Below are 21,508 nucleotides of genomic sequence, written 5' to 3'. Positions count from 1 at the left end.
GGAGGTTTTCTATGTGGTGTGAGCAGAAGGCCTTAGATCCATTCTCCTGATCCCCCACAAAACTGCTTGATTACTTTCTACACTTATCGGAAGCTAGCTTAAAAACCAATTCCGTTAGAGTTCATCTCAGTGCAATTGGTACATACCACCATGGTGTAGATAGTATGCTAATCTCTGTATAGCCTATAGTTGTACGATTCATGCATGGCCTGCTTCAATTGAAGCCTCCCTAAGGCCTCCCACTGTGTCTTGGGACCTAAACGTGGTGTTAGCTCAGCTGATGAGAGCTCCTTTTGAGTTGCTGCTGCACACCTGTGACCTGAAGTACCTGACCTGGAAGGTCATATTTTTGATGGCGGTCACTTCAGTGCACAGGGTTAGCGAGCTCCAGGTCTTAGTGACATCCACCTTGCACTAAGTTTTATCTTGACAGGGTGGTCTTGCGTATGCACCATAAGTTCTTGCCTAAGGTGGTGACAGACTTCCATCTTAACCAGTCCATTGTCCTGCTAACATTCTTTCCCAGGATCCATTTGCACCAAGGTGAATGAGCACTACACTGTTTGGACTGCAAGTGAGTCTTAGCCTTCTATGTAGAGCAAACAGAAGCCCATAGACCGTCCACCTAACTTTTTATTTCTTTTGATAGGAATAGGTTGGACATTGCCGTTGCCAAATAGACACTATCCAATTGGCTAGCAGATTGCATCTTCTCCTGTTATGCCCAGGTGGGACTGCATCTTGGAGGTTATGTCAAGGATCATTCTTTTAGAGGCATGGCAGCATTAGTGGCCCACTTGCGAGCAGTTCTCGTGGAGGAGATCTGCAAGGCTGTGATGTGCAATTTTCTCCACACCTTCACATCTCATTATTTCTTGGATAGGGATGGCCGATGTGATAGTAGGTTTGGCTAATCTGTGCTTTGGAATCTGTTTGAGTGTAGAACCCAACTCTCTCCCGCCTAGGACCCGTTGTTTGGATTCAGGCTGTCTCCTCCGCTTGTTACCAACAGCACCATTGTTGTGTCCTTTGGACCTGGTTGGGTGTCTGTTGGTCTCTTTTGATGTTGGGGAGCAGCTTATAGCTAGGGATTCATCCATGTGTGAGGACTACCATCCTGCTTGTCCTCTGAGAAAGCAGAGTTGCTTACCTGTATCAGGTGTTCTCAGAGGACAGCATAAAACCTGCCCTCCACCCTGCGGAGTTGGGTTTCTCCTGTTGTTGTTTTATATATTATTCTATGTTAATAAGACTGGAGAGGGACCCCATGTGGACTCGTGGTATAGGGCATGCTCAGTGTGCCAAGTCAGAGTTCTAGAAACTTTGACATAAGTTTTCCATGTCAGGATCTATCTGATGATGTCACCCATGTGTGAGGACTAACATCCTGCTTTCCTCGGAGAACATCTGTTACAGGTAAGCAAATCTGCTTTCTCTGATTTGTATTAAATGTGCTACTTGCTAACTTCATAGTGCCCCCTTGTCCTTGTATTATCTGAAAGAGTAAATAACTTTCACATTAACCTGTTCATGTCCTTTCATGATTTTGTAGACCTCTATCATATCATATCCCCCCTCAGTCATCTCTTCTCCAAACTGAACAGCCCTAACCTCTTTAGACTTTCCTCATAGGGGAGCTGTTGCATCCCCTTTATCATTTTGGTTGCTCTTCTCTGTACCTTCTCCATTGCAATTATATCTTTTTTGAGATGCGGCAACCAGAATTGTACATAGTACTCAAGGTGCGGTCTTACCATAGAGCAATATGGAGGCATTATGACATCTTCCATTTTATTTGCCATTCCCTTAATAATTTCTAACATTCTGTTTACTTTTTTGACCACCATAGCACACTGAGCTGATGATTTGAATATAATATCAACTATGACGCCCAGATTATTTTTCCTGGATGGTAACTCTTAATATGGAACCTAACATCATGTTACTGCAGCATGGGTTATTTTTTCCTATGTGCATCACCTTGCACTTGTCCACATATATTCCATTTGCCATATGATGCCCAATCTTCCAGTCTCGCAAGGTCCTTCTGCAATTTATCACAATCCACTTGTGATTTGACTACTCTAAATAATTTTTTGTCATCTGCAAATTTGATTACATCACTCGTACCCCTTTCCAGATCATTTATAAATATATTAAAAAGCACCAGTCCAAATACAGATCCCTGAGGCACTCCATTGTTTACCTTTGTCCACTGTGAAAACAGACCATTTAATTCTACTCTCTTGTCTTTTAACCAGTTTGCAATCCACAAAAGGACACCTCTTCCTATCCCATGACTTTTTAGTTTTCTTAGAAGCCTCTCATGAGGTACTTTGTCAAACACCTTCTGAAAATCCAAATACACCACATCTACTGGTTCACCTTTATTCACATATTTATTCACCCCTTTAAAAAATGTAGCAGATTTGTGAGTCAATATTTGCCTTGTGTAAATCTATGTTGTCTGTGTCCCATTAAATCATGTCTATCTATATGTTCTGTGATTTTATTCTTTATAATAGTTTCCATGATTTTTCCCAGTACTGAAGTCAGGCTCACTGGTCTACAATTTCCTGGATTACCTCTGGAGCCCTTTTTATATATTGGGGTTACATTGGCCACCTTCCAGTCTTCAGATACAATGGATGATTTTAATGATAGGTTACAAATTAATTGTAATAGGTCTGAAATTTCATTTTTTAGTTCTTTGAGAACCCAGGGATCTATACCATCCAGCCCAGGTGATTTGCTACTCTTTAGTTTGTCAGTCTGGCCTACCACATCTTCCAGGTTCACCGAGATTTGAGTCAGTTCATCTGTATCATCATCCTTGAGAATCATCTCTGGAAATGTTATCTCCCCAACATCCTCCTCAGTAAATACCAAAGCAAAGAATTTATTTTGGTTTTCTATGATGGCCTTATCTTTCCTCAATGCTCCTTTAACCCCTTGATCATCTAATGGTCCAACCGACTCCTTCGCAGTTAAAAAATTTAAAAAAAAAAGTTTTTATTATGAGCTTTTTGCCTCTATGGCTAGTCTCTCAGTAGTGGTGGTAATGGCAAAAAATAGCAACTGAGTTCAAGAAGAGCACAAAGGAAATTATGTTGCAGTCCAAGATCATGTGGAACCTGTGGTATTGCACCGGGGAGGAAATTGTGCAGAGTGATAGGTCACCTGGTCTTACCTCTCTTCATATTCTATGTTTCAGTGAGACACAAGGCTGAATGACTGCTTTTTCATCCTAGTGATCACTCCAAGGATACATTTTTCTCTTAGGCACCCTCAGCACAATGACTAAAGTGGTATAAAGACTGTTTGTTTTTATTTACTGTGCATTCAGAAAGTATTCAGACCCCTTCACTTTTTCCACATTCTAAAATGGATAATATGAATTTTTTTCCTCATTCTACACAGAAGAGAAATCAGGTTTGTAGAAATTTATGCCAATTAATTAAAAAAACAAACTGAAATATGACATTTACATAAGTATTCAATCCCTTTCCTCAGTACTTGTTGAAGCACCTTTACGGCCTCAAATCTTCTTGGGTATGATGCTACAGTCTTGGCACACTTGGATTTGGGAATTTTCTCCCATAATTCTCTGTAGATCCTCTCAAGCTCTGTCAGGTTGGATAGGGAGCATTGATGCACAGCTATTTTCAAGTCTCTCCAGAGATGTTCAATCAGGTACAATTCTGGGCTGTAACTGAGCCACTCAAGGACATTCATAGACTTGTCCGAAACCACTCCTGCATTGTCTTGACTGTGTACTTAGGGTTGTTTTCCTGTTGGAAGGCGAGTCGTCACCCCAGTCTGAGGTCCAGAGTGCTCTGGAGCAGGTTTTATCAAGGTGCTCTGTACTTTGCTCCGTTCATCTTTCCCTTGATCCTGATTAGTCTCCCATTTCCTGCAGCTAAAAAACATCCCCACAGTTTGCTGCTCCCACCACCATGGTATTTGCTAGGTGATGAGCAGTGCCTGGTTTCCTCCAGACATCATACTTGGCATTCAGGCCAGAGAGTTCAATCTTGGTTTCATCAGACCAGAGAATCTTGTTTCTCATGCTCTGAGAGTCCTTTAAGTGCCTTTTGGCAAACTCTAAGCGGGTTGTCATGTGCCTTTTATTGAGGAGTAGTTTCCATTGGGCCACTCTACCATAAAGGCCTGACTGGTGGAGTACTGCAGAGATGGTTGTCCTTCTGGAAAGTTCCCCTATCTCCACAGCAGAACACTGGAGCTCTGTCAGAGTGACCATCAGGTTCTTGATCACCTCCTTGACCAAGTCCCTTCTCTCCCGATTGCTCAATTTGGGCAGGCAACCTAGACACTCTTCTAGGAAGAGTCCTGATGGTTCTGAATTTCATACATTTAAGAATTATGGAGGCCACTATGTTCTTCAGGACCTTTAATGCTGCAGCAATTTTTTTGTATCCTTCCCCAGATCTGTGCCTTGACACAATCCTATCTCGGAGGTCTATAGAGAATTCCTTCCACTTCATGGCTTTTGAGTATTCTCTGACATGCACTATCAACTGTGGGACCTTATATAGACAGATGTGTGCCTTTCCAAATCATGCCCAATCAATTACATTTACCACAGGTGGATTCCAGTCAAGGATGATAAATGGAAACAGGATGCACCTAAGCTCAAATTTGAGTGTCAAGGCAAAGGGTCTGAATACTTATGTAAATGTGATATTTCAGTTTAGGGGTTTTTTTTTTTAAATTAATTTGCATAAATTTCTACAAACCTGATTTTGCCTAGTCATTATGGGGTATTGCGAGTAGATTGAGGCGAGAAAGAAATGTCATTATCTATTTTAGAACAAGGGTGTAAAGTAACAAAATGTGGAAAAAAATGGAAGGGTCAGAATAATTTCTGAATGCACTATATATATTTTGATTTATATTGTGCCTTTCAGACACTTCAAAATGGATTCCATCTTTGTTCTCATACATTCCCTTATTTGTAGAAGTTTTACAAGGGAATCTTTTTTTTTTTTTTTTTTTTTTTTTTTTTTTTTTAACTCGGTAGTTCTTTTTTTAGTTTTTTCTTCTAGCTCAGTAGGAACCTAGTGCCTTGAGCCTTCCTTCACAACTACATGAAGTTTTTCCCTTCATTTAATAGACTCTCCCTCACACTGTTCTTAGTCTGATCATTACAGCAATAGTCCTGAGGCCAGGAGGGACTCTTAAGCCAGCCACAAAGTGTCACCCTTAACGATGACCATGATTCCTCCCATCCCAGGGCCTGTCAACGCTCCATAGCATGTCTAGCCCACCCAGGCAGCAGAAGCCCTGACCTGGGAGGTCTCTCTGCATGGCAGTGCACAGCTCTGCCACTGAACCAGTGGGCTGGCCCTTACGAGGAATTCTTAATGAAAGAGGGGAGATGCACTAATCTTCTATGGAAATTGTAAGATGTATGAAATTCACTGCTGGCTTCTTTCTGCATTTCATTTTATCACTAGTTCACATCCTAAGGAATAATGCAGATGCTGAGTGATAGGCTGTGCTGCTTTCACTTTGGCCTTGGCTTCCAGACTTTCACAAGGCCTCGTATACATCTTGTATGTATGTGATCTCTACCAAGCAAGCTATACTTTCACAGGATTTTATATCAAAGTTTAACTATTTTTATGGCAGAGATCTGAAATCTTATGTAGCAAAATTTGTCACCTAGTAAAGTGAGAACTACAAAAAGCACAGCAAGCACTTCTGTTACAAAATCATTAATGATAAAAAGAGGTGAATGTATACAATATGTATTACCCTGAACAAACTTTATATCAAAGATTCACATGCCTCTTGCCTCGCAATGGGCTGCAAGCATCTTCAATGTGTTATGCACACTTTCATATGATGTATGTTTGTTTTTGCTATATTACCCTTTCAAACAAGATTATTGAAAAATGCATCTTTAATATACACTCAAATCCCATAGATCATCTAAAATCTGCTCAGAAAAATGTTTTGATATCTCATTACAAAAGACCCGACACAGGTCTGTGTTTTGGCAGACTCTCTGCCTTCCTCAGGAGTCATGGATAATATAGAATAAAAGGAAAACATTATTTTTGGCTTCACACTTTCTATCCACTAAATACAATAGGAAAACTAGGAATAGCCTAGTGGTTAGAGCAGTGGGCTACGAACCAGAAGACCAGCGTTTGAGACACGCTGTCGCTCCTTGTGACCTTGGGCAAGTCACTTTACCCTCCATTGCCTCAGGTACAAAACTTAGATTGTAAGCCCTCTGGGGATAGAGAAATACCTATAGCACCTGAATGTAAACCGATGTGATATCTCAGATCGAATGTCGGTATATAAAAATAATAAATAAAATAAAATATAATTTCACAAATTCATAACCCATCTTTAATGCAATTTGTTTCTCAACTGATTCCAAAATGGTGGCTAACATATTCAAATGCCTTCATTACTGATTTTATAACTGTATTAGCTAATCAAAAGAGCATGATATGAAAGTGTGCATATAACATTGAAGATGCAGCCTATTGCAAGACAAGAGGCATTAAGATTATCTGCACATGAATCTTTGATATCAGGTTTGTTTAGAGTAATGAGTAATGTGTACATTCACCTCTTTTGGTTATCATTAATGACTTAGTACAATGAATCATGAAATCGGTCTCTTTGTTTAAAAAAAAAAAAAAAAATGTAATAAAGCTCATCTTTTGCATTATCCATTGGATGGGCTGCATTCTTTCGGCAGCACAGTATTCTCACTGTGTTTCAAGGCTTTATTTTTTATAGCTTAGAAAATTTTTCATTTTAAAGAATAAGTATACTTACTAAAGAATTAAAACTTTTATTTAATAATCATTCCTTGCATTGTTTTGCAGAACAATTAAAGAAAAGCGTGATGCCTATGTGAGCCGGCTTAATGATATCTATCGGAATAACCTAGACAAGGTTTGTGAGCTTTCAAGGATGTTTTCCTCTTAAAGCGTACGACTTCTAAATAAAGTTTAAAGGCTGTATCCAGGTAGTTTGGAAACCATTGCTGACTAACTACTTGAGGCTCATCCTGTCTTCTCCCTGTAAAATTTGTAGCTTGACAATAAGACATCCTGCCATAGGTCATATTTTCTGAAACTAGATAAAATTAGAATTCCAGAAATAAAATAATTCTCTTTCAGTACTGACTTAGCCATCATCCCTCCTGAACTGGACCAAATTATCTGGGCTTTCACCATCTTTAATCAGAATTGCCCCAAGTCACAGGGGTGTGGGTATAAAGAACTTTACAGGGGAATCGGTGGTCTTCTAGTCTTTAAACTATTATGTAGTCTATTTTCAAGCAATATAGCTTATGGATGGAAACTTTGTTGCAAAGATGCTGTTTCCTAGGAGAAATATGGCATGACTCCTGAATTTTTAAGGCTGCAGTTCACTATCTTTGGTCCTTCGATTCAGAGTCTGAACATGAGGTGTCCTTAGTACCAGCTTTAATTTCTGAAATTGCATAAAGTGATGATATTCGGAAAGCATGAGACATTTTTTTCCTCGTAAGTTTTCTTATCCATAAACCTTGAACTGGGTAAACCTTCATTCACATACATTTAATCCCTGAGTGGGATTAATTATTCTAGGATTAATATAGAACTTGCTTTCCAATCCTCTTCTAGTGTGAATGCAAGCAGCAGTGAGTGTGGAGTGAATGCACATTCACTTTGGGATTCTAGGAGTGTATGAAAATGTCAGGAACGTACTTTCACTCTTGGATTAGTTATTCCCAGTAACTAATGCTGCATTAAATGTACATCATAGAAGTTTAGGAATTAACTCCGGGATTAAGTTTGAACACAAATACAAACTATTCCACACTGAATCTAAAAATATTTCAATAGTGTGAAAAAAGTAGGGAGTGAAACCAGAACTGAATACGGCATTAACTATTCCAGGCATAGGCTCCATGTGAAACAGAGGTACAAGGGTGGCCAGCTCTGTTTCTCAAAAGTCGCAAACATATTTGGTTTTCAGGAATCCACAATGAATATGTAGGAGTTTTATATTATTACCACGTTTTCTTTGTAAGAAATAAGAAACCTTATGCTTATTTCATTTTCCGTTCCCTGAAAGCCGCTGTGATATCTTTGATCTAATGACGGTATGTAAAAATGAATAAATAAATAAATGAGACATTTGCATGCATTTCCTCCATTGTAGGCAAATAGATCTTATGCATATTCATTGTGGATATCCTGAAAACAAACCTGTTTGTAGCTCTTGCGGACCAGAGTTGGCCACCCCTGCAGTGGTAGATACCAGTTCAAGAATGTTAAACTCCAGTCCTCAAGGGCCACCAATGGGCCTGGTTTTCAGGTTAATAAACATGTATAAATTAAACATACATTAAGAGTCCCTGTATGGATATAAATGATATGAGTATGTGTTACTTATATCCTGTAACTCAGTCCTGTTGGTAGCCTTTGAGTAATAAGAGTTTTACACACAGGATGATTGCTCTCTATTTTTGTTCTAGGCTCAAATAGAATTAATCCAAGGCCATGCGGTATTTACATCAGATCCTGAACCAACTTTGGAAGTCAATGGTCAAAAATATACTGCACCACACATCTTAATTGCCACAGGAGGTCACCCCTGCATCCCTCCTGACAGCGAGATCCCTGGTAAGATCTTTGAGTGCTTTTCTTTTCTGTCTTACTCCCCAGTTTTCCAGCCCATTGTGAACCTCTCACAACCCCACTCATTGCTATTAATAGCAGGGGTCCCAGGCTGAGGTACCTTGGTAACTCTTACAAAATGTTTGAAGTATGAATCTTTTAACTGTAAAATGCACAAATTATTTCCAGGGGACTGCAAAGATTAAGGATGTTTCTCGGATCCTCAAAACCATTAATGCTCGATAGTTCCTTTGGTATGTTTTCTTGGGTAGATGCTAATTCCAAAAACAAAAAGAAGTTTCCAGTAAATCAATCATTAGAAGCACAGAAAAACTAAGGAACGTAACCATCTTATTAGCTGCCTCATATGTTGGGTCATTACAGTGGTGAAATGGGGATATTTGTGTTAGTGCAAAATAAGAATTCTCAACAGAGACCTTTCAGTTTCTCTAGTAAGACCTCCTTTCCCTTGCAATCCTTGCACTGATAGACAGGTATCAGCCTAACTTCTGCTGTGCTGTGCAGGTCTAATAGCTAGGACTGAACAGGTTAACTTGCCATGTACCTGAAAGTGAGGTGCATGCTTCCTGCTCCACGTGCAGGTCCCCAGAGGCAGGCAGAGCTCTGGAGTCTCAATGCGTGGATGAGACGATGGTGCAAGGAAGAGGGATTCAGTTTTGTACGGAACTGGGGAGATGGGCTCCACCTTAACCAGAGTGGAACCAAGCTGCTGGCATTAACTTTTAAAAAGGAGATAGAGCAGCTTTTAAACTAGAACAAAGGGGAAAGACGACAGTCACTCAGCAGTGCATGGTTTGGAGGAATGTGTCCTTGAAGGATACTAATGAAACAGGAGAGTTAGGGCATCCCAACAGAGAGGTTCCAATAAAAGCAAATGTAGTCCATGTGCCTATATGTAAAAAAAATCACTGAACTAAAGATTTCCAAATTATCCCTAAAAACTGAAAAGCAGGTTGTTAATACAAACAAAAAACACACTTTGAAATGTCTGCATGCCAATGCCAGAAGTCTAAGAAGTAAGATGGGAGAGTTAGCATGTACAGCAGTAAATGATGAGGTTGACATAAACTGGTATCACAGAGACCCAGTGGAAGGAAGATGACCAATGGGACAGTCCTATATCAGGGTACAAATTATATCGCAATGATAGGGGGGATAAACTTGGTGGGGGTGTGGCACTTTATGTTCTGGAGGATATAGAGTCCAACAGGATAAAGATCATACAAGAGACTAAATGCTCAGTAGAATTTATATGGGTAGAAATCCCACGTGTGTTGGGTAAGAGTATTGTGATAGGAGTATACTACCGTCCACTTGGACAAAATGGTCAGACAGATGATGAAATGCTAAGAGAAATCAGGGAAGCTAACCAATTTGGCAGTGCAATATAATGGGATATTTCAATTACCCCAATATTGACTGGTAAATGTAACATCAGGACATGCTAGAGACAAAGTTCCTAGATGTCATAAATGACTGCTTCATGGAGCAATTGGTTCAGGAACCAATGAGAGAAGGAGATATTTTAGATTTAATTCTTAGTGGAATGCTGGATTTGGTGAGAGAGAGTTAACAATGGTGGGGCCACTCGGCAATAGTGATCATAACATGATCAAATTTAAACTAATAACTGGAAGGGGAACAATAAGTAAATCTACAGTTCTAACACTAAATTTTCAAAAGGGAAACTTTGATAAAACGAGGAAAATAGAAAAAAACTGAAAGGTGCAGCTGCAAAGGTTAAGTGTTCAACTGACATGGACATTGTTTAAAAATACAATCCTAGACGCGCAGTCCAGATGTATTCCAAGCATTAAAAATGGTGGAAGGAAGGCAAAACGATTACCGGTATGGTTAAAGTTGAGGTGAAAGAGGCTATTTTAGCCAAAAAAAATCCTTCAAAAATTGGAAGAAGGATCCATCTGAAGAAAATAGGATAAAGCATAAGCATTGTCAAGTTAAGTGTAAAACATTGATAAGACAGGCAAGAGAGAATTTGAAATGAAGTTGGCCATAGAGGCAAAAACTCTTTTTTTTAAATCTATCCAAAGCAAGAAACCTGTGAGGGAGTCGGTTGGCCCGTTAGATGACCGAGGGGTTAAAGGGGTTCTTAGGGAAGATAAGGCCATTGCAGAAAGACTAAATTAATTTTTTGCTTCCTTACTAATGAGGATGTTGGGGAGATACCAGTTCTGGAGATGGTTTTCAAGGGTGATGAGTCTGTCGAACTGAACCAAATCACTGTGAACCTGGAAGATACAGTAGGCCAGATTGACAAACTAAAGAGTAGCAAAACACCTGGACCGGATGGTATGCATCCTAGGGTACTGAAGGAACTAAAAAATGAAATTTCTGATCTATTAGTTAAAATTTGCAATCTATCATTAAAATCATCCATTGTACCTGAAGACTGGATGGTGGCCACTGTAACCCTAATATTTAAAAAGGGCTCCAGGGGCGATCCGGGAAACTATAGACCAGTGAGCCTGACTTCAGTGCTGGGAAATATAGTGGAAACTATTCTAAAGATCAAAATCGTAGATCATATAGAAAGACATGGTTTAATGGAACACAGTCAAACTGGATTTACCCAAGGGAAGTCTTGCCTAACAAATCTGCTTCATTTTTTGAAGGGGTTAATAAACATGTGGATAAAGGTGAACTGGTAGATGTAGTGTATTTGGATTTTCAGAAGGCATTTGACAAACCTCATGAGAGGCTTCTAAGAAAATTAAAAAGTCATGGGATAGAAGGCGATGTCCTTTAGTGGATTACAAACTGGTTAAAAGACAGGCAACAGAGTAGGATTAAATGGTCAATTTTCTCAGTGGAAAAGGGTAAACAGTGGAGTGCCTCATGGATCTGTACTTGGACCGGTGCTTTTCAATATATTTATAAATGATCTAGAAAGGAATACGATGGGTAAGGTTATCTAATTTGCGGATGATACAAAATTATTCAGAGTAGTTAAATCACAAGCAGATTGTGATACATTACAGAAGGACCTTGTGAGACTGGAAAATTGGGCATCCAAATGGCAGATGAAATTTAATGTGGACAAATGCAAGGTATTGCATATAGGGAAAAATAACCCTTGCTGTAGTTACACAATGTTAGGTTCCATATTAGGAGCTACCACTCAGGAAAAAGATCTAAGCATCATAATGGATAGTACTTTGAAATTGTCAGCTCAGTGTGCTGCAGCAGTCAAACAAGCAAACAGAATGTTAGGAATTATTAGGAAGGGAATTGTTAATAAAATGGAAAATGTCATAATGCCTCTGTATTGCTCCATTGTGAGACTGCACCTTGAATACTGTGTACAATTCTGGTCGCCGCATCTCAAAAAAGATATAGTTGCGATGGAGAAGGTACAGAGAAGGGCAACCAGAATGATAAAGAGGATGTAACAACTCCCCTGTAAAGAAAGGCTGAAGAGATTAGGGCTGTTCAGCTTGGAGAAGGGATGGCTGAGGGGGGATATGATAGAGGTCTTTAAAATCATGAGAGGTCTTTAACGAGTAGATGTGAATCAGTTATTTACACTTTCGGATAATAGAAGGACTAGGGGGCACTTCATGAAGTTAGCAAGTAGCACATTTAAGACTAATCGGAGAAAATTATTTTTCATTCAACGCAGAGGGTGTGGTTAGCGCAGTTAGTGTAGCTGGGTTCAAAAAAGGTTTGGATAATTTCTTGGAGGAGGAAGTCCATTAACTGCTATTAATCAAGATGACTTAGGGAATGGCCTCTGCTATTAATTGCATCAGTAGCATGGGATCTTCTTGGTGTTTGAGTATTTGCCAGGTTCTTGTGGACTGATTTGGCCTCTGTTGGAAACAGGATGCTGGGCTTGATGGACCCTAGGTCTGACCCAGCATGGCAGTTTCTTTTGTTCTTATACTTTCCCAGTTTTCACAAGGTGGTGTAATGGGGCAACATTCTGACTTGCTTATGGTCAACAAGCCAGTCCCTTGGGCTTTCATTGATTTTACAGTACTAGCCATACTACTAGCCAAGCATTTGCCAGAAAATCTCAGTCATTTGAGTGCAGAGGAACTAGGTCTGCGCCAAGGCCCTTTCCCAGCTCCATCCATCCTTGTGGACAGTGCCTTTGGATTCTTATGTAAAGTGTCCATCTTTCTTTAACTATGTTACTGCTTCAGATGCATTTCCTAGAGCAGTGGTTCTCACCCTTTTTTCTGTCGGGACAAACCTGATAGATAGTTCCCACATGCGTGACACACTGAACACATGTCAGTCACAAGGCTAACCCCACCCCCACCCTCATCCGTCAGTAATGGGTATAAAGCAGAACTAGAACGTTCCCCGTACAACTCATCATACAAAAAAGATGTTCTGGTGTTATCGCAATAACAGCAACACAAACTCCCTCTACTACCAGGCGCAATAGCCCTACTTATAAAAAGACAGCAGTTCACCACCAATACATGTCCTATTGAGAAAACACAACAAGTAAGGTGAGGTATTTTACTAGCCTTACAAATATGGAGACAGAAACTGGAATGGAAACCCAAAAAAGCCACTCTACAAGTAGTACAAAAATGAGAAATGGAAATAGAAATATAGCACCTAACATAGTACCAGGATCTGCAATAATGCACACAAACTAATCTGCACAAAGTTACATCTGCATTATGGCATGAACTCAAATGGTGCAACCTACCTATAAAAAGGCAACACTACAAATATTAAATCAGGCCCTAAACACCAATACACCTCCTATTAGGAAAACAGAAAATGCCAAGCTGCTCTAGATTCCCACACAGAAATAATTGTAAAACTATATGAATACATGTTTCAAAACAGCTGATGAACAGAATAACATCTAACAATTTAAAACTCTTAAAAATTAAAAATTCTCCAAACACCAATAAAATATTTCAAAACAGCAGACACATCACATACTACCCAATAATTAAAATGGCAGACAATCAAGAAAAATGAACTTAAAAAGCCACCTTTTACTTACTCTCTCCAGCAGTTCTCCTACTCCTTTCCCTTGAAAGCCACACCACAAGCAGCAGTAGCTGCTGAAACTGTCCTCACAGTCCTCTCTTCCTTAGGGACCACAACCAGCCTCTTCTCTCTCACACCCTCTGCACCAGTTTCTGTCTTTCACACACCAATCATCTCCCCGACCAGTCTTTCTCTCTCTCTCTCTCACACACACCAGTCACTTCCCTGATAAATCTCTCACACATACACACTTCACCTCTCTGACCACTCTATCTCACAAACAAAGAGGTTCTCAATCACATACAGCTACAGCCAGCCAGAAACATGCTCTATTGCTCTCGCGCGCGCGCACACACACAGAAGCACCCTCCGTCTCTCATATACACACACAGAAGCACCCTCCCCCTCTCACATACACACCACACACGCACCCTCCCCTTCCCCCCCACACACACACCTTCCCCCTCTCACATACACCCCCCTACACACACAGAAGCACCTTTGTCTCACATACACACCACACACACACACACACACACACACACACAAGCATCCTACTGATCTCAAATACATACACACACACCAGCTCCCAGCTGAACAGCTCATATTTGGTCCTGCTGGCCTGGTCTTGGGCGGCAGCAGCTCCGATGTTCGGTCCCGCCAGCCTGGTCTCCAGCGGCAGTGGCCAGCAGTTCCAGTCTTCAGGTTTTTGGCCCTGCCGGCCTGGTCTCCAGTAGCGGCCAGCAGCTCCAGTCTTTGGGTCTCCGGCCCAGTCGACTGCGGGTAGCACGCGACACAGCTGCTGGTGCATCGCGACACACCAGTTGAGCATCAACCATTTCCAATGCTGTGAAGGCATTTTTGTATTGGGTATCATTCTGAAATTGGGGGGCGGGATGTCTCTGCACCCTAACCCGTACTGGAATCCACTGTTACTCATCTATTTCTGGCTCTTCATATTCTTTGTGAGTCCAAGTTATGGCAGTGATAGAGTATTTTCTCACATTCTTTTTATCTTCCTTCTCTTCAGCTTCATATGATGACTCCTTGTACTTCAGCATTTCAATCTGTGGCCACTAGATGGCCCTAGATCCCTTACCACTAGTAACAGCAATGGGATTTTCCATTCCCTTTCAGTCTCTCCATTGAGCTGATTATGATTGGTTATCCCAGGGCATAAAGTTGAGCTAGAGGTAGAGAGAAGGTGTCATTTTGAGTTGGCTTTTCAAGAGTAAGGAACTGTTTTTTGATTTCCCCCTGCTGAACTGGGCCCACTAACCCAACTTGGTATTTTTCTTGCGTTCAGAGGAGATTCCTCATTAGTACACATCTTGCTGATAGGCTCGGCCTCCCTTTGAAGAGAAGGAGATTTTTGTAGATTTTGGTCAGCTTTTGGATTCATTTTTTCTTGTTCTGGGGAACACCCTGTGCTTTGGTGACATTTGGAATTTTCCCCTTTTTGTTAGTGTGGATGTTTTTTCCCCACCCCTCTTCACAACTTTTTTTCCCACCCCTCTTCACAACTTTGGAGAAAGGAGATAGAGAGCTTTGGTCAAGACTGGAACATCAGGCTTCTCTCCCAGAGAAGTCACACAGAGAAGAAGGAGAGAACAGGATTGTAACATCAAGGTCTGGAGACTCCCAACCGGATCTGCACCCCAAAGGGATCAGGACACAGGCTGTGGGCAAAAGACAAAACTTTGGAATCAGGTAGGATCTTTTCATGGCGTGGGACTCCCCTCTAGGATTCCCAGCTTACTGGTACAGATGAAGAGACAGTGGCAAGCTCCCTCCCAGGAGCTAGAGAGATGGACACATGAACCCCAGCAGAGATACCATGTAAATAGTTCAGATGTGCAGTTTCATTTGTGGTAAGTTTGTGGGTCAGTGATTGACGTTTTGGAAATAATCGGTAAACTTTTTATTTGAAAACCCATTCTGAGTCCTGCCTGTCTGTCCCTGAGGAGAATACTGCACCTCTGAGAAACACTCCATCACCTGGGCTGCAAAGGATTTCCTTTCCCCCACCCACAGAAAGAATTCATTCCCTGGGAGGTGCAGAAAGAAGGGGCAGGATGGTGAGAACAACCCCGACTAAGAAATACTTTTATGGCCCTAGGGGAAACAGCAAATCCCCTGACTAAGGGTTCCAAGTGTATGGAATACATTCCCTGCTGATACATGATTGAATGTTTGTATCATACTAACCTTGCTGTACTTTTTTCTTGAGCAAGAGTCCCCCATACTATGGCCTGCGGGTCGGATCCAGCCCACTGAGCTATTTTTAGTGGCCCGCCATGCTTTAACTTCCTGTGGCTGGAACCAGCCCACAGAGGAAGTTTTTTTTTTTTTTTTGTTTTGTTTTTTTGAGAGAGGGAGCTGCTGGAGAGGAGGCCAGGCCTTGCCAACGAAGAAAGTCCCACTGCTGTCTCCGGACTTCCAATGAAAGACAGCCATTGGTGGAGAGGCCAGGGCCTGCCAGTGACAGAAAAGCCAGAATGACCACCAGGTGAGGGAGGGGGAGGGGGGAATGAAAGGAGTGAGTGAATGGGGAAGAGGGCGTGAAAGGGGGAAGGATGGAGAGTGCGGAAAGGGGAATGGAGGAGAAGGTGAATATTGGACAGGTATGAATAAGAGGGCTGAAGGAGGGGATGGGGTGCCCTACACACAAGCACATACCTACCTTACTTCAGATACAGTGAGCAGGGTTCCCAGGGTTGTGGCAGGGTTGCCAGCTTCCAAGAAATCTAGGAATATTATTGGCACTCTCTGCCATAGCCCAGGAACTCTGTCCCTTTCTTTTCCCAGCATTTCAAATCATCCAAATGGCTAGAAGTGCCACCTTCTCCCTGGCAAACTCCAAGGGGAACTTCAAACCTCCCCCTCCTCCCAGCCCTCTTGGTGATTTAAAATGTCCTATGTGGCCCTAATCTCGAGATGTTTGGGGATCCGTGTTCTAGAGAACACTCTTTAGCTCCTTTTACTCTCTCTGGGTCTGGTTTATAGTGCAGACCAGGCCTCATTTTCATTTCCCTCCTTTGACTTCCATCCTCTTTAACAATGTCATTTTGTAGATGGCCACCGTACTCAAGGTTGAATCTCACAACAGATCTGTGCAGAAATACTATTACTTCCTTCATTCTACTAGTGATAGTTTTCTTCCTGCAACGGGCCTTTAAGTTATGATGATTTATGTAAAGAATCAAAACTAAGATAAAACATTTACATGTTATTGCTGATGTAATAATTTTTTATTCTATGTATTTGTAAGATCCTATTATTTAGTCAGTTACTGTTTTATTATCCTTTTTGGCTATTGTAAGTTTTTATGATGTTTTATCCTGTTATTTGTGAATTTATCTATCAAAACACTTCTCCAAAAAGGAGGAATTATATTTTACCCTTACTAACACTCAAAAATGTTTTTTTGGGAAATTGTATCAGAATGATTGTGCCTTCACAGTCGTCTGGCTCTTGCCCTTACAGGGCTACAACCAGTATCGTGTATATAGCACACAGTCACCTCATTTACTCTTTCCCAATTTATTTTTTTAAAACCCCATCATGTGACTCACTATTTTCTTAAAAACCTATCTCTCATGCAGTATTTAAACTTTACCCACACCTAAGTGCTCCACACATATCCTCAAAGCATTTCTTTCAAATTCTCAATTATTGATCATTCCAAATCTCAAAAACATTTAAATGCTTATCTCTTTCTTTGCCCGCTATTCATTCAGTTTGCAATGCCGCTGTTATATGCACACTCCCGCGCCTCCCGACATAGACGATGTTTTGGCAGAAACACCCGCCTTCTTCAGGAGATCTCTCCTAAATATGAAAACACAATCATTCTCACTTATCAAATTGTTTCTCAAACATTTTTAACTTTTTATGGCTCTAGCTACATGACTTACTTTCAGTAATGGCCGCACCCGGCTCCTTGCCCCAGCTCTGCTTCAAAAATGGCGCTTGTCTCTAAAACTCCCAGAAACCACTGCTTTTAAACCAGGCAAGTTCCTGCTCTCTCATCCAGTCAAATCTCCAGAAAGACTGACCAATCCACTTCTTTGTTCAGTCCCTCCGGGATGAGGCTCTTAGGCAGCTGGCAGTTAACAGGTTTTATGTAGCATTGGAAGGTGATCCTACAGAACAGTTGAAGAAGGACATAGATGAGGTGTTGGAGGAAGCATTGTTGAAGGAATGGATTACAGCTAGGGAGTTTTTGAAGGAGTAGAGGGAGCAGGGGGACTACGTAGGATCCGAGTCAGGGTAGGCCATTTTAAAGAGCCATGTTTTAACCCCTGTTTTGAATTTCCGAATGCATGGTTCTAGTCGGAGCTCAAGTGGCATAGTGTTCCAGAGGGAGGGGCCTGCAATGGATAGTGCTCTTTCTCTGGAAGTGTGGTGAGCACATTTAAGGGAAGGGGTGTAGAGGGTTCCTGAGAGAGTGGTTCTAATAGGACGATTGGAGGAGCGGAATCGAAGAGCATCCTCAAGCCAGGAGTGATTGTGGTTGTGCAGGGAGTTGTGAATAATGGTGTGGGTTTTGTATCTGATGCGGGAGGAGATGGGAAACCAATGGAGTTCCTTAAGAATAGGGGTGATGTGGTCGGCATTACATGTATTTGTAAGGATTCTTGCCATAGCATTCTGCAACATTTGCAGGGGTCTAATAGTAGAGTAGGGAAGGCCTAGAAGTAAGGAATTGCAGTAATCCATTTTTTTATAGCATTGTCGCTTGCAGGACTGTGAGGAAGTCTTGCGAATGGAGTAGGGGGTTTAAGTTTTTTGAGGATGTGGAGCTTAAAAAATCCTCCCTTTATGATTGTGTTAATGTGGTTTTTTTTTTTTTTTTTTGATTTATAGCTTTTATTGGCATGAAATAAAACAACTGTGCACCATATACTAAATGCAATACAACCAGAATTGAACAGTCAATGCTATTGTGCTGTATAGCTGAGAGCCATTTTACGCGAACCCATCCCCTTGATATCCCCACCCCCCCCCCCCCCCCCCCCCCCCCACCCCTAGAGTAAGCTAGCATAGACCACATGAATATATGGTAAGCAATACACCTGCTATCAGACATCAAAGAACACATAAGCTTGATAAATGAAAAAACTCTGTGGCAGAACAATAGCCCTGCAGTGATAGGAAGTCCCATTGGATTCCGCCCTCCCGGGGCGGTAACAGAATCACTAGGCCGCACCAGTCTTGTAATCGTCCATTATAGTTCACTACTGAGCAGTAGACATTCGGAGCCAGTGTTCATAGCGGCCCCAGATCTTATGAAAGTTCTGAGTCGATTTATTGCGAAATGCTGTAACCTTCCCCAGAGTGTGCGTGTGAAGAACCAATGCTTGAACTGTAGTTAACGTGGGCACGCTGGAATCCTTCCAACACCGCGCTATAGCACATCTGGTCGCGGTGACCACATATTTAATAAAATAGTTATGAAATTTTGATCTGTCTTGGAGTTCATCATTCAGTAGCGCTTGTGCTGGTGTAAGTTGTATGCTGCCCTTCAAAATCGTAGATATCCACGCCGATATCAATGTCCAAAGCTGTTGTAATTTGGGGCATTGCCACCAAAGATGGAGAAAAGTACCTCTGTCCTGGCAAAGTTTCCAGCATAGCCCCTGTGTGTTTGGCGCATAATGTTGAATAAGACTTGGTGTGATATACCATCTGTAGTATAATTTGTACCCATTTTCAATGTGCTGGGTGGATATAAGTCCCTTCCTTAATCGTTGAAAAATCCGCAACCAGTCCTCCTTCGTCCAATCACATTGTAAATCTGATTGCCACGCTTGTATATGAGACGCAGACATATCAAAGTCATCGCTTAATAAGCCATATATATTAGAAATATGTTTGTTAACCCTATGTGCATGTCGACACATACTCTCAAAAGATGAAATACCCTTTACAAGGTCAGCTTCAATCCGCTTTCTAAGGAAAAAGTGTCTAACTTGGAGATAGCGAAAGAGATCTGCAGGCCCCAACTGGAATTGGCGGCAAAGGGTATGGAATGTTAGCAGACCCCCAGGGGACCAAATATGGGACCATTGTGAAATACCCTTATCGAGCCAGGGCTTAAACGCTGTCGGATTGCCAGCAGGTCGAAACTCCCTGTGATAGAATAAATGTGTGCTGTGGAAGAAACTTTGGGAGCCCACTAGGGTTTTCTTCCACCGGTCCCATACTGTTAGGGTAGTTTGTACAGTCTCGGGTAGGGGCGATCTAAGGCACCTGGAAACCTTGGTCTGCCATAACAATGCTGTGATAGGAAAAGTACCCATCATGGCCTGCTCCATGCGCACCCAGGGTTTGCTCTGTTTGATGTCATGCCACTCTATGGCCGCTTTCAAATGGGCCGCCCCATGGTAACGGGCCAGACTGGGCACCCCCACCCCTCCTCTATATCCAGGCAAGAACAACGTCTTCAGAGCAATCCTGGGTCTTTTCCCTGTCCATAAATATTTGTTTAGTCTCTTTTGCCATTTATCCAATAACTTTACAGGGATAGCAATGGGTAATGTCTGCATTAAATACAGAATCCGGGGCATGATGTTCATCTTTAGTACTGCTAATCTCCCCAGCCAGGAAATGTGATATCTATCCCACTCTTCTAGGTCTTTATATATTTTCCCCATAAGCGGTATATAATTTAATTGAAAGAGATCATTCTCTGCGCCCAGATAGACCCCCAAGTATTTTAACTTGCAATTAGCCCACTTGAAGGGAAACTCCCTTGCAATTTGGCCAATCAAATCTGGGGAGACATTGACATTTAACAATTCCGACTTTTCCCAGTTGATCGAAAACCCCGATACACTACTAAAGGTTGCTAATTCTCCAGAAAGTGCCCGCAATGATGTAAGGGGGTCAGTAATAGTAAACAGAATGTCATCTGCGAAAAGAGACATTTTAGAGGAAAAATCTCCAACGCTCACTCCAGAAATCAAGGGATTGTTCCGGATGCGATGAGTGAAGGGCTCCAGGAAGAGTGCAAACAGCAGTGGGGATAATGGACACCCCTGCCTGGTACCCCTCCCAACTGCAAACGAAGAGGAATACCCCCCATTAATTTTTAGACAAGCGGATGGTGCTTCATATAATTTTTGAATCCAGGTAAGAAACTTGTCTCCCAGATTAAATAAGCGCAAGGTATGGAACAAAAAGGGCCAATGCACATAGTCGAAAGCCTTTTCGGCATCTATGGCTAACAAAAGCAGTGGAATGTGTTGCGAGCGGGCCCATCCCATGATATCAACTGTTTTGCGGACGTTATCCGACGCCATGCGGCCCGGGATAAAGCCTGATTGATCGGGGTGAATCAATCCGGGCAAGGAAACATTAAGCCTGTGGGCTAAAATTTTGGCTAGAATTTTCATGTCTAAGTTAATTAAAGATATGGGGCGATAAGAGCCACATACCGTAGGATCCCTGCCAGGTTTCGCCAGCAGTGTCACCCCTGCCATATTATCGTCCGGGGAGATCGAAGCCGTCCCCTGCAGAGAATTATATAATGAAACCAGCGGAGGCACCAGTAATCCCATAAATTTCTTATAAAAAGAGGCGGTATATCCATCGAGCCCTGGGGATTTGCCTATTTTCATGGATTTAATGGCCCAAGTCACTTCTGCAGCAGTGATATCCCTAGATAGAAATATTTGAGCCTCAGGGGTGACCTGCGGTAAAGTAGAATTTTGAAAGTAGGCTTCCAGCTCAGCTTGGTTTATGCTGGTCTGGGGAGCATAGAGTTCCGTATAATAACGGAGAAAGCGCTGCCGAATATCAGTATTGGAGGTTAATATCATTCCACTGTCGTCCTTTAATTTAAC

The 21,508-nt window shown here is 41.7% G+C and overlaps 1 protein-coding gene across 3 annotated transcripts in view; it reads left to right on the top strand.

Moving 5' to 3' along the window:
• The window catches only part of GSR (glutathione-disulfide reductase), a 136,695-nt gene that overhangs the window by 57,985 nt on the left and 57,202 nt on the right, over positions 1-21,508 (top strand). For all 3 annotated transcript variants that reach the window (XM_029601607.1, XM_029601618.1, XM_029601598.1), the window contains 2 exons: positions 6,873-6,942; positions 8,516-8,663. In XM_029601607.1, the coding sequence (XP_029457467.1) occupies positions 6,873-6,942; positions 8,516-8,663 (218 nt within the window). The remainder of the gene's footprint in view (positions 1-6,872; positions 6,943-8,515; positions 8,664-21,508) is intronic.

Source organism: Rhinatrema bivittatum, chromosome 1, assembly GCF_901001135.1.
Source record: "Rhinatrema bivittatum chromosome 1, aRhiBiv1.1, whole genome shotgun sequence".
NCBI classification, from domain to species: Eukaryota; Metazoa; Chordata; class Amphibia; order Gymnophiona; family Rhinatrematidae; genus Rhinatrema; species Rhinatrema bivittatum.
Note: the sequence above shows the minus strand (reverse complement) of the source record. Positions and strands in the feature narration are given on the sequence as shown.